Source organism: Jaculus jaculus, chromosome 4 (genome assembly GCF_020740685.1).
Source record: "Jaculus jaculus isolate mJacJac1 chromosome 4, mJacJac1.mat.Y.cur, whole genome shotgun sequence".
Taxonomy (NCBI): Eukaryota; Metazoa; Chordata; class Mammalia; order Rodentia; family Dipodidae; genus Jaculus; species Jaculus jaculus.
In genome coordinates, this window is record NC_059105.1 from 112306108 (window position 1) to 112318498 (window position 12391).

General features: G+C 42.3%; 1 protein-coding gene across 4 annotated transcripts in view; it reads right to left on the reverse strand.

Moving 5' to 3' along the window:
- Positions 1-5125: 5125 nt before the first annotated feature.
- Il1rl2 (interleukin 1 receptor like 2) overlaps positions 5126-12391 on the reverse strand; it is a 37810-nt gene continuing 30544 nt past the window's right edge. For 3 of the 4 annotated variants that reach the window (XM_045146716.1, XM_045146715.1, XM_004651782.2), the window contains exons 10-11: positions 8329-8490; positions 5126-6933 (exon numbers count right to left, since the gene is read on the reverse strand). In XM_045146716.1, the coding sequence (XP_045002651.1) occupies positions 6548-6933; positions 8329-8490 (548 nt within the window). In that variant the 3' untranslated portion in view covers positions 5126-6547. The remainder of the gene's footprint in view (positions 6934-8328; positions 8491-12391) is intronic. The other variant, XM_045146717.1, reaches the window with a different exon arrangement.

Here is a 12391-nt window from a genome sequence, read left to right on the forward strand (position 1 = left end):
GCAGAGGGTGGACATCACCCCCTGGCCAACATAAGGTGGACAATAGCAACAGGGGAGTGTGCCAAACACTGGCATGGGGTAACTGGCTATAATGCCCATAAGCCCAACCCCAACAATACACTGCCTCTAGGAAGTGCTCTGGGGAATCTATCACCCAGAAAACCTAAGTTTGTGGGGGACACCTGACTCAAACCACCACACACACTCACTGAGATCCTCAGTGTTCATTCCCAAGAGTCATGTAGCTGATCATATGGTAATTCTGGCTTCAGTTGATTGAGGAAACTCCACACTGGGCTCCATAGTGGTTGCACAAGTTTACATTCCCCTACATTCTCACCAGAGTTTGAAAATTAAGATTAAAGAACATGACAGAGTATTGGAGAGGCACATTTTGTTCCTCTTTTGAAGGTAAAATTGAATGATGTCAGTGATTGCTAGCTGAAAGAAATTCCAGGACCAATCCCTTCACACCTAATGAAGCCAATTTATTTTGGTATGTGTGACTAATGATGTCTCTACCTTAGGTATCAGGCTATAAGTGATGTCCTCCTTTATCCATAAGAGATGCATTCCAAAATCCCAGTGGATGCCTGAAACTGAACAGTACCAACTTTCATATCATACACACACATATAAATATATGTATGTATGTGTTTATATATATGTGATGCATGTATGTATATATATGATATATATGCATACATAATACACACACACACACACACACACACATATATATATATGGATTTTTCCTATATCTACATACCCAATATAAAGTTGAAGTTACAAATTAGGTACAGTTAAGAGATTACTAGGAAAACTGATAATAAAATAAAACATACTTCAATAAAAGTTATGTGAAAACAGTCTCTCTGCTCTGATTGCACAGTATTTACCTGTCTTGGGGTGATATATGACGATATTTACAGGAGGTGACATTCTTAGTCTCTTCAGCACATGCATACTACTATTCCCATTTTGAGATCATCATTAAGTGAGCCTCAAGTGCTGGGACGTGATGGTGGCTGATACCAAACACCAGGCCCACACCAGGAACTGACCAGGAAGCATGGCAGCAGCCACCTCATCTACAGCATCATTGTCTGAGCTTTTAGGGGCTCATGGTCAATGGAAGGATTGCATCATCTCACATCAGTCCAGAATGGCCAGTGCATGTTCAGTACAATATGATATTTTGAGGAAAGACCACATTCACATACCTTCTATGATAGTATCCTAAAAGAAATGTCCAAGGTTTATAGCACTGTTGTTAACCTCCTACTGTTTCTAGTTCATACAGTAATCTTTCCTATAAGTATGTATATGTTCCAGCGTGCAGCACTGTCAATGGTTTGAGGTATCTAGTGAGGTTCTTGGATCATCTCTCCTGCCAATAAGGGGAGGGAGATACTGTAATCCGGGAGACCTGCAACTCATTTGTGGCACACTAGCTGGGGAGCTCTAGGCTAGATGATTGTTCATATAGGGCTAAAATTCCAAGCATGCTATTTTCCAATTAATTCTTAGAAGGACTCTAAATGACACACTTGCTCATCACTAGGCCTCAATATAGACTCCTATAAAATTGTGAAATCACTTCTTATAAATACAGAAACAAAAAACATCTACATCTGGAGTCCTTTATCCTAAGTCTATGGACCTGCCACAATTTCTCACTGAAAAGCATGAAAAAGTCTGTCAACCTTGTGAAAGCAAATAGTCAAGATTTTATGCATATGGGTAGTTCTGGAAAGCTACTCGTGGCTTTTATCAAACTATAAAAGGGGAATCACTGTCAAAAAGGGTGGGGCTCAGTATTGTTCGACAAGGCTTATCTATCTTTAAAATATAGGTCTGCTGGAGGTGGTCAGTGGATAAGGCCCTTGCTACACAAGCATGAGGACAGGAGCTCTGCTCAGCTCCCATGTAAATGCTGGACACGCGTGCTGGCCTGTCTGCAATACCAGCGCTCCAGAGTTAAGAGACCGGGGCTTGCCTGCTAGCCAGCGAGCCCCAGGGCTCAAGTGAGAGGCCTCAGTAAGTAAAGAGCAGCGCTGGTAAGGAAGACAAGGGACGTCAGCCTCTGTGCTCCACATGCACTGGCGCAGACGTGGACCCACACACATGAGCTCATACATACATGCACACACACGTTTACATGCAAACCTAAATAAATAAAACTCAAGTAGATAAATGAAAATATGGCTCTCTATTTTTCCAAATCCCACATCAGAGTAGTGACCTGAAAGTAAGAGTGTATTTACCCAAGAACATCTACCACATGCTCAAACATGTGAGGGGCACTCCCTTTAAGCAAAAGAGCTCTTAAGTAGGACACAGACTATATTTTAATAAAAAAATGAATGTGCTTATAAAACCCATTAAAATTTTTATAATCATAGTACGTCCTGGAATACTTTTAGACAAAAGGAAATTGAAAACACGTGTTGGTGAGAAGGATGCTTTTTAACTTACAAGGAAAATTCCAGTTGAAGAATTCAACAGGGCTGGTTTCCTATAAGTAAGGGATTTTCAGAAAATCCTTTCTTCTGATGAGATGCCTATTTTTTTTTTTTATTTTCTAACTTTTTATTTTTTGGCTGACAGCCTCAACTGTCATTCTGTAAGCCACCAAAAGAAGTGAAGTTAAGTGAGCAGCCACTGAAAGACCCATATCCTATCCTAAAGTTCACAGACATGTAGGATTCCTCTGTGGGAAGACACATGATGGTTTCTTCCTTTTTCTGACCCAGCCACTGCTCCTACCCTCTGCATATTTTGAAGGGAAATGACTGGGAAGGAAGAGCCCCAAATCAGAATGGGGAGACATGTCTCACTCACGGTAGACACTGTTCAAAAGATCAGAGGTGGTATGCCTGCAGTCAACGATACCATCTGGTGTGGCCAGAACTGGCTGCAGTAGGAAGGGCAGAGCATTAGCAGCCAGCTCCTGGCCCCAGCCTTCTCCATCACTGTTGATAATCTCTAGGAACCAACCGGATGGAAAGACAGTGGAAGTGGTGAGGAGACTGGGTGAAGAACTATTCAGTGACAATCCTTTTTATCTTTGATGCAACAAACAGCTTATTGTACATCAGCCAGAAAATTCTCCATGAGATATTATGGTTCTCCTGGTGCAGAAAGGAACTGAGAAGCAAAGGAATGACATTCGTGTGACCAGAAATACCCTTGGTGAGCTCATGGCCCTGAGATCAGTCCACAAGCAGAGTATCTGTGTTCCTCTCTTATAGGTACAGGAAGGAACAACAAAAAGGAAGAACAGCAGAGTGGGACCAGGCAAGGATGATGAGACCAAAGGCAAATACTGTGGATGAACCTTGAGGAGACTGTGGCAGATGAAAGAAGCCAGTTATAAAAATTCTCATGCTACCACTTACAGCTATGTCCATAGTCAGATTGGAGTAGTCAGATTCATTGAGATGGGAAGGTCACCAGGGGCTGAGGGATGAGGAAAATTGGGAGTCATGTATTACTCGGAATGCTGCTTCAGCTTGGGGAAACGGGAAGGGTTTAAAGAAGGGTGCTGGTGATGACTGCATGGTGACACAAATATACTCACTGCTCCCGAACGGTTTGTTTAAAAGTGGCTAAGATGGTATAAATGACATTAATATATTCTGCCATGATTCTTTTACTTAAAACAAATCATAAACAAAATAAAGAGTTGCCCAATGTTTAGTCAGGATTTCAGTATCATCATAAATAAAGATGTAATGCTACACCACCTTGGAACTCGGATTCTGAAAACCTAGGGTGCATCTCCCACAGGGCATCTCTCCCAGCTGTCCCTCCTGCCCGCACCCCGGCCAGGCTCCCCATGCTGCCTGTGGCCTCACAGCCCCTACTTGGCTCCTCCTCAGTAAGGATCATTTCTTTTTTTAATGTTCTTTGTTTGCAGTTTTTTATTAGTTATGTACACAGTGTGCATACAACCATATTGGTACCATCATTAGCCTCCTCCCACCCTCTGCAGGGACCCTCCTCATTGGGTAATATGGGTTGTGCATTGTGGGGGTAGCCATTAGTTATAGGTAAGAGGCAATGTCTTTGTGCATAATGTCCCAACATATGACTCAAACAATTTTTCCACCTCCTTCTCCACAAATTTCCCTGACCCATGTCAGGTTCCTTTTAGGTCTACTTCAGTGATGAGGTCTTGGGAGCCTCTATGTCTCTGGATATCTGCCTCGGCAGGATTTCAGTGTTCTCTGTGTCTACCCCTTTTACCCTTGTGCTGGTACCAGGTTCACCAAGAAAGCAGCACTCTTGCTCATTTCGCCAATTACTCTTGGTTTCAGCTAGGGCCCTGGTGAGGTGCCACAGGCTGATTCTCTCCTCAGGATCTGCATCCAGCTAAAAAAGAGAAGCAGGTTCTCCAATGAAGAGTGAAGTCAGCACCAGATAAATGGAAAAACCATTATTATTCTAAAGAAAATTTAATAGGCATAGGCCTTCTTATAGCCCACAATCGGTGGGAGCTTGATAATGGAGAGCAGGCTCATTTTTTTTTGGATATGGTTCTGACTTGTTTCCCAGAACCAGCTATGCATTTTGTTTCACTGAGTGGATCAGTTAGCCAAATAAAGAGCAGTTGGTTACCCACCCTGGCTGTGTGCCACTATTGCACTTGTGTAAGCTTCATGTCAGGTTGTTTGCTGCTGAGTAGTTTAGACCATGAGTTACTTGGGCAGATATTGGTCACTTTCCCCCAGTCACTCCTGTAACACCTTCTGGCACTAGATGAGCTAACTATCTGGGAACTGACTCTTTTCCAGATTCCAGCCATGTCATTCCATGTTCCGTATCAACAGTATATGGTGTCTTCAGCATTAGGGTCTTACCACTAACCTTTGGTGGGTCACCAAGTACTCTGACAGAAATCTGTCTTCTTTTGGGAAACCTTGTAGGTCTTTCTGACTAACAGCTCATTGTGATGTTAACCACATGATGGTGCTGGGAGTTATAGGCCAGTGCCAAGGAAAAGAAGGAAGAAAAAGATAGGTAATATAAAAGAGATAGAGAAAAGAAGGAGGGAGGGAGAGAGAGAGAGAAATAGGAGAAAATTAAGATTAGTCTTCATCATACCTTCTCGAGGGCCCTGTGATTCAGGTGTTCCTTCTAAAGACCTGTCTTTTATGTCTGTCTTTTATGATGTAGAATTTTATGGTACCATTACCATGTGGGTCCAGTTTTGTATTCCCTACCCCCATTCTTACCCTCTCCTCCTGTCCCACCCTCCCTATTGTCTGGCCCTCAATATGTTTATTAGGTATATCAGCATCTCAGGCAGATTGAGGTTAGGAGCCACAGATGAATGAAACTATGCAATGATTATCTTTCTGTGATTGGGTGAGTTCACTGAGAATGATCTGTTCCAGGTTCAACCATTTTTCTTCAACTTTCATTGTGTCATTTTTCCTTACTGCTGTGTAGATCATTTCTTAGAACTGTGTGTCAACCTCAGCTTAACATATATGGCTATAACTGTTTTCCTCAAGGTAATGCCTTGGGTAGTAGTGACAGAGGTTAACAGGAAATTTTTAGAATAAAATCACAAACTGACCTATGATGAGGGTATTATCACTAATCAAAAGTTTATGCAGGGCTGGAGAGATGGCTTAGTGTTTAAGGCACTTGCCTGAAAAGTCAAAAGACCTCAGTTTGATTCGCCAGGGACCATGTAAACCAGATGCACAAGGTGTCACATGCATCTGGAGTTCATTTGCAGTGGCTGGAAGCCTGGCATGCCCATTATCTCTCTCTCCCCTGCCCCATCTTCCTCTCTTTCTCTCTCTGAAATAAATAAAGGAAAATAAAGTTCATACAGATGTACTTGAAATCAAATGACACCACCCCAGTGGTGACTGTCTCACAAATGTGCTTCAGCATTCTGGTGGACACCGGCGTCTAAAAGGAAAAGTAGAAAATTCTTAATTTGGTTTAACGAAGAAAAGCTCATCAAAGATTGGAGCCCACAGGTCCAGGTGGCCTCTAAATGGCTTTCAGGAGCATTATATTAAGGTTGTGGTTACAGCTCTCTATCTACAGTGGAGAGTAAGGTGGACTCAGACCCAGCAAGTATTAATAGCCTGTGATCCAGAGTCCTGTCGACACTGGACAGGTACAAACTCTGTGTTATCCTCCTTACCAACCTTTCCCAAGCCATAGGATACCGTCCTGGCATGTCCTACTGCCCAAGTTCCCATATCAAGCTTTCAAAGGTTCTGATGCCTGAACTGCCATCTCTACAGTCCTCTGCATGTTACTCCCACAGGTCCATGATGCTATAGCTTCCCCATCTGAAGAGAGGTTGTGAATGTTCAGGAGCCATGGAGTTAACATGCAAGATGCACTTTGCCTAAAGAAGCAGCTCTGAGCAAAACAACAACAATAAAACATGAATTTAAGCTCTGTCACAAGCACAAATGGCAAGCTTCAGGGGCAAATCCATCCACATCCAGCTGTGATCCTCCCCATGATGGCAACTCTCCATCCGTGGGTGATGAGCCCCCATGCCAGTATCTCACTCGCCAGCTGTGCCATCACAGGGTGTGTGTTCTTGCAGCTGGACTGAAGAAGATGGTGAATACCTTCTGGGTGGCATACAGTATCTCACTTTTTTCCAAAACTTGCTCTTGGCACACTGTGACTGCTCTGTGAAGTCCCCTCTCCACTGGATGGCCCCATGCTTCTGTCTGATGTACTGAATGGACTCGGGCAGGGTGCCATAGTCTTCGACTTTCCCCAGTTCAATCAGGATGACCTTCATGCCATCCTGGATTAGGGCATTGTAGATGGCAATTTGTTCTGCTGACATGTTAAGCAGGCCAAAACTGGGGTATGCAGGGACAACAGTGACAATCAGCCTTCTACAAAGCTTCACACTTTCGTCAATGACATTGGCAACAGCTGGAAATAGAGAAGGACAATTCAGAAGATCCCAGCATGAATGCAGCAGTGTCTGATGCTACAAGGAAAATGCTCCCACAGGAAATGGGCACTGGGAAAAGGTACTTTAAAATGTGCAGAGTGTAAACAAGAATGGGTTAACACAGAGTGCTAAAGTCTTCTTGATTTCCAAAAAGAACTGGTCCTTTGTGGTTTGTGGTAATCTGCAGTTATGTCTCTTTCCCAAACCCCAAAGTATGTAATCATGCCTATTTCTCCGTCACCAAAATAGCAGAATATCTGCTATATATTAAACTATGGACATATTTTAAGTATATTTTAACATTAGGGAAAAGGTAGTTAAGCCAAATATTGTGTCTCTATTTATAGTATTATGTTTTAATTTGTCCTCATGTTCTCTAAAGTTGTTCACATAATCAGGATATGTGTGATTAACCTAGAAATGAAATAATACACCCGACGGTTTCTTGAGGAGGAAAGCACAGTGGTTTCTAGGTACCCACCTCTGCAGTTGCCTCTCATGGGAATAAGAGACTGTCACCTCCTCAAAGACAACTTCTTTATCTGTTTAGCTTATTTTTATATGTCTAGTGACAAAATCAGTGCCCAGCATGTACAGGTAATCAATATTTACTTGTTAAATAAGTGAATAATTTATTATTCAGTCACTTCCTTGTGAAGCCTTCCAAGGAAGAGAACAAAGAGGAGAAGGGAGGCTTAGACTGAGTGGCTGTATGAGATAAGTCCAGCTGCTCTAGTCCCAGAAAAGTATTCTCATCCCCATCTCCTCAGTGAGACCACTGGTTTTCAGAGATGCAGAATGAACTGTCCAAAGCCACATGCTTATTAAATGGGAGATGTAGATAAAAACATTCTATCTTATTTTATAGAGAAGGAGCTTATGGAGTCATGGTTTATAAATTCAGCTTTAAATATGATCTTATTTGCATATTCAAACAACAGGAAACCCATGGCAGTTAGTCTCAATGAAAGGAAGGCAAATGATCACTTGTCTCTTTCTGGTGTTTCGGCCAAGACTATGTCATTGGCCACCTGTTTACATGCAATAATGCCGAACACTGTGTTTTAGCAATGAGCCTAAGGAGAGAAGAGTGAATCTTAACATTGACTGTAGGTTCTGGTGGGCCTGCGAGGCTGAGCATAGACTTCCCAGGGTTCCATGAAGAAGGCGGGCAGACTTGTAAACATTTGTAACAAGAAGGAAGAAACAGATTCATTGCCTTTTGTTTCTGTTTTGAGACATGATCTCCTTGTAACCCAGGCTAAACTTCCAATCCTCCCGCCTCAGCTTCCCAGTGAAGGCCTAGAAGTATTTGCCATTGCTTCTGGCCCTTTCATGATCTCATCTGCCTTATGCTTCACTTAACAACACACCTTGTCCAGGGAATTCGTCCCTGCCAAATATAAATAACTTATATCCACACTGTTTCTCCAGCACCTCAGGTAGGAGCTTCAGTACCAGTGTGTCCACGTCATGTCCCTGGCTTTCTTGTGGACACTTGGGGTATAAGACATAGGCATCATACAGCTTCCCATCTGAAAAAGAAAAAGGACAGGCCCATGGAGTGATTTCTCCCAAATTTCTTCATGCAACAAAGTGAACTCCTGAGGAGCTGCAACAAGCCACATGCCCCACTGGCTGGTTGTCAATGATATACAACCACACTTCATTCCCATAGTCTACTTATGAGGGATGTTGATTGATGCCTACTGCAAGGCAGCACAACTCAGCCAGGATAGGTGGCATCATTTCTACAATTCATGATTCCACCCCATGTCTTCTAAGTGCCCCGCTGCCCATAATGGGGCTAAAAATGAGGCTTGAGAGCCTAAGACTCCACCCATGCTAACCTTGCAGGCCTGGGCAATGGAGGACTGTACTAACTCCACCAAGCAAAACAGGCTAAGTTCCTCCTAATTCATGTCTATTGATAAACTCATCACAAACAGAACAAGCTCTAAGTGGACTCTCAGCATGCCACACAGCACTGAGCAGTATAAGGCAACAACACATGTTCCCTTAGCGTCCACCATACTTCCTTACTGAGCAGTCACAAGAAATGTCACTGTGCTTGTCACCAAGGCAAAGATAAACATGACATGCCATCTGAGCATGCACACTATTCACACACTCAGAAATGCAACATCAGGAGATACTGTACAATGACAACAGGTGAAAGGAAACAAAATTCCTTTTTGTTCAGAATTCTTGCTAAATTAAACTCACAAAAGACATGCAACAATCCTGGATTTTAGTAAGGGGAGGATTTTGAAAAATAGTTAAGGTCTAAGTATGGGGGATTTCAGGTGGGGCAGGAAGAAGTCTAAGACAAGGTGGCAAGGCAGCACTGAGACCCTACTCAAGAGTGCTAGGAACAAGCCAGCCTGGCCTGCAGGGTGAAGGGTGTGAGTGGAGAAGAGGCAGTTAAGCCCAGTTGTGGGCATCTCATTGGAATTTTGAGCTGTTTGGAAACTCAAAGCTAACATAATGGGGTTCCTGGAAGACATCACTGCTTTTCCTTTTCTTTCAAGGAACTTTGATAAATAGTCTTAGAGAATGGAGTGGTTCCAGCATGGACAAGAGAAGACTAAATCTTGTATTTTACCTCATTGGGTCTAATTAACAGTAACTAAAACGTATATGTAACATGGTTACATGTCATCTTTTTCTACCACATCATTGCCTTCAGGTCTCTGCTCGCCACCCCCAGCCATGCTGCTAACCATGCCAATTCATACACACACACACATCCACATAGTCATGCAAGCACCTATGTATAAATACATGAACACCTATACATGCATGCACATGCCTCTGCACACATGCACCCAGGCACATGATTATACACCTATATCCTTCGATCTGTCTTCCTACCTCTTCATGAAAGGAAGCTGTGTGAAAACTAAGCAGGACCCTGTCCAAGGGAGTTGTTTGTTGGTGCTTTCTCGACATCTAACACAGCTTCATTTCACAGAGATTTGAAGGGACATAATGGAGAGAAGAAGGTTCTGGAACATGGGAAGACCCAGCCCTGGGCCCATAGGACATGTCTTAAAGGGAGGACTGCTTTGTGTTTGGAGATGAATGAAACTCAACATAGCTAAAACTTCTATGGAATCTTAAAAGATGGTAGACTGGACCAACAAGAAAATAGTTTTCTGTATGAAGTTAAATGCCATATATTTGACTTTCCACACCTGGAGGAGATAGAGAAAAAAATAAAGAAGGTAAGAAAGAGAGAAATTTCACAAGGTTCTTTTATTTCTCAACTTTTTAGGAAGGAAGGACATTTTCTGATATACAGATCTGATTGTGTTTATCTTTATGTCTCTGAGCAAGTGTGGTTCTGGCTGGAAGAGCCTTGGCAGAAAAGTTACCAAGCTGTGCTCAGCATAGGCCTTGTCCTCCATCCCACTGTAGTCACTGACTTCTCCCTTCTCTCACTGTTTCTTATTTTTCCCACTGGTTCTGATTTAAAAAAAAAAAAAAGGGTTTGCCCTTGCCAATTTTTTTTTTTCTTTTTTGACAGTATTCCATGTTCCTTTCATCTAAGAAAGCCATCTGAGGACACAAATTCCAAAACAAAAGAGAAAGATTTGAGTGGCAAGAGTTCCCACATCTTTTAAAACCACAAAATCTGAAAATGCTCCAAATTTTTTCATCTTTTTTTCCCCTACACTTCCCACTACCATCACCATGCTGAGTACCAAACCCCATGGTCTTACATGGCAGGTATATGCCCACCCATGAGCTATATATGTCAGCCCTCTGACAGAGCTCTGGAAATGGAAATGATTAGCTGACTTGATGTTCAAAGGCACTAGGATTCCATCACTTTCAAATGACCAGTTTGTAATCTACTGATGAACACATCACAGAGCATTTGCATGCTTGGTTCTCACAGTCTACTGTGAAATATACAGTTGAATCCTAAGATGTTGAGAAAGGAAACCGAGACAGATAAGGGTGCATGAGATCTCAAAGGTACACAGGTTTGACGTAAACCTAGGCTGGCTGACCAATCCCACCTAGGGTGGCAAAATAGGATTCCAAAGCAGAAAACCTCAGAAAGCTCAGTTCCTGACTAGTCTTATGCAATTCTGACTTAACTCTCCAAATGTGGTTCTAATAGCATTTCCAGGTACACATGTTCTTTCAGAACTTTTCCATATCCCCAGAAAGAATTAGAATGTAATTTTGTAGGTCTCCACAGCTGCCTTAACAAGGAGGATGTTGTGGGACAGACACAAGAAAATCCAGACCTGGGTTATATAAACAAAGATAGCTCTGTCCTAGCTTTCTTACTCTTGAGCTTCACCCAGAGAAGACAGCTATCACACAGGGAAGAAGCCCAAATGTGGCCACATAGAGAGAGATCCTTGTGGAGAGGAGCTGAAGCCAAGTGTTAATAGGCAAAGGCACCTGCCAGTCATGCAGCTGAGACCTCGGACATCCTGGGGCTCTATTATGGCCATACACATGTGCAACCCACAGGAAACATGAGTACAGTGAATGGTTGTTTTATACCATAACATTTCTGAGGTAATTTATTTGCCAACCACAGTTACTAGAACCAAACAAATGAGACGAAAACAATAGATATCAGTAAATAATGATGAGTTAGATACCTTACCACTGTATTTCATCAAGAAAATTCCAGAAATGTAGTGATTGTTCTGAGCAATCTGGGCTGTGTTGGTACCCACTCACAACATTCACCTCTCTAGAATGGGAGGTAACAATTTATTCATGTCTGGCCATGCTCTTTTATTTTCTGAGGATATTATACAATGCCTTCATTGTTAAAACATCTATATATGGCATGGCCTTATTTATTGTTTGCAAAACATACAAAAACCAATCTGCATAAATTAATATTTGTAGCCTCATCCCTGTTGACTAGTTGTCAAGATGCTGGAAGGAATTATTGTCCTGTCTTAACCTACAGTGGACCATGCAAGCTTCATACCTGGGCAGTCGAGCCAACTGGTACAATGATGAGGAAACTAACTGCTCTCTGCTTGGATCTGTGGTCTGTTCCATGGGAGGGAATTTATGCCTGATACTGAAAAATCTAATCAAAAGCCTATAACTGTGGAGGTCATAAGCTTTAAGGGTCTAAATAGATATATTATGCTCACTAAACTGCAATTTGGCTAAATGGATATATTATGCCCTCCAAACTGCCCTTTAATACTTATGTTTATGCCCAGATATTAATGCTACTCTCAGTATTGATTAGAGAAGCTTCTCTTTTAATATGGCAGTGACCACTAAGTAGAGTCAAAACTCACCAAAGAAGAGACAGTGAAGTGTTTTGCACTAAGTAAGACATCTCTAATATACCCTCTAAGACTCAGGGACCACAGTGAAAGATGTGGTTGGCAGAGTGTAAGACTCGAAGGAAAGGAGTGCTTTATAATACTGTCTTTTACA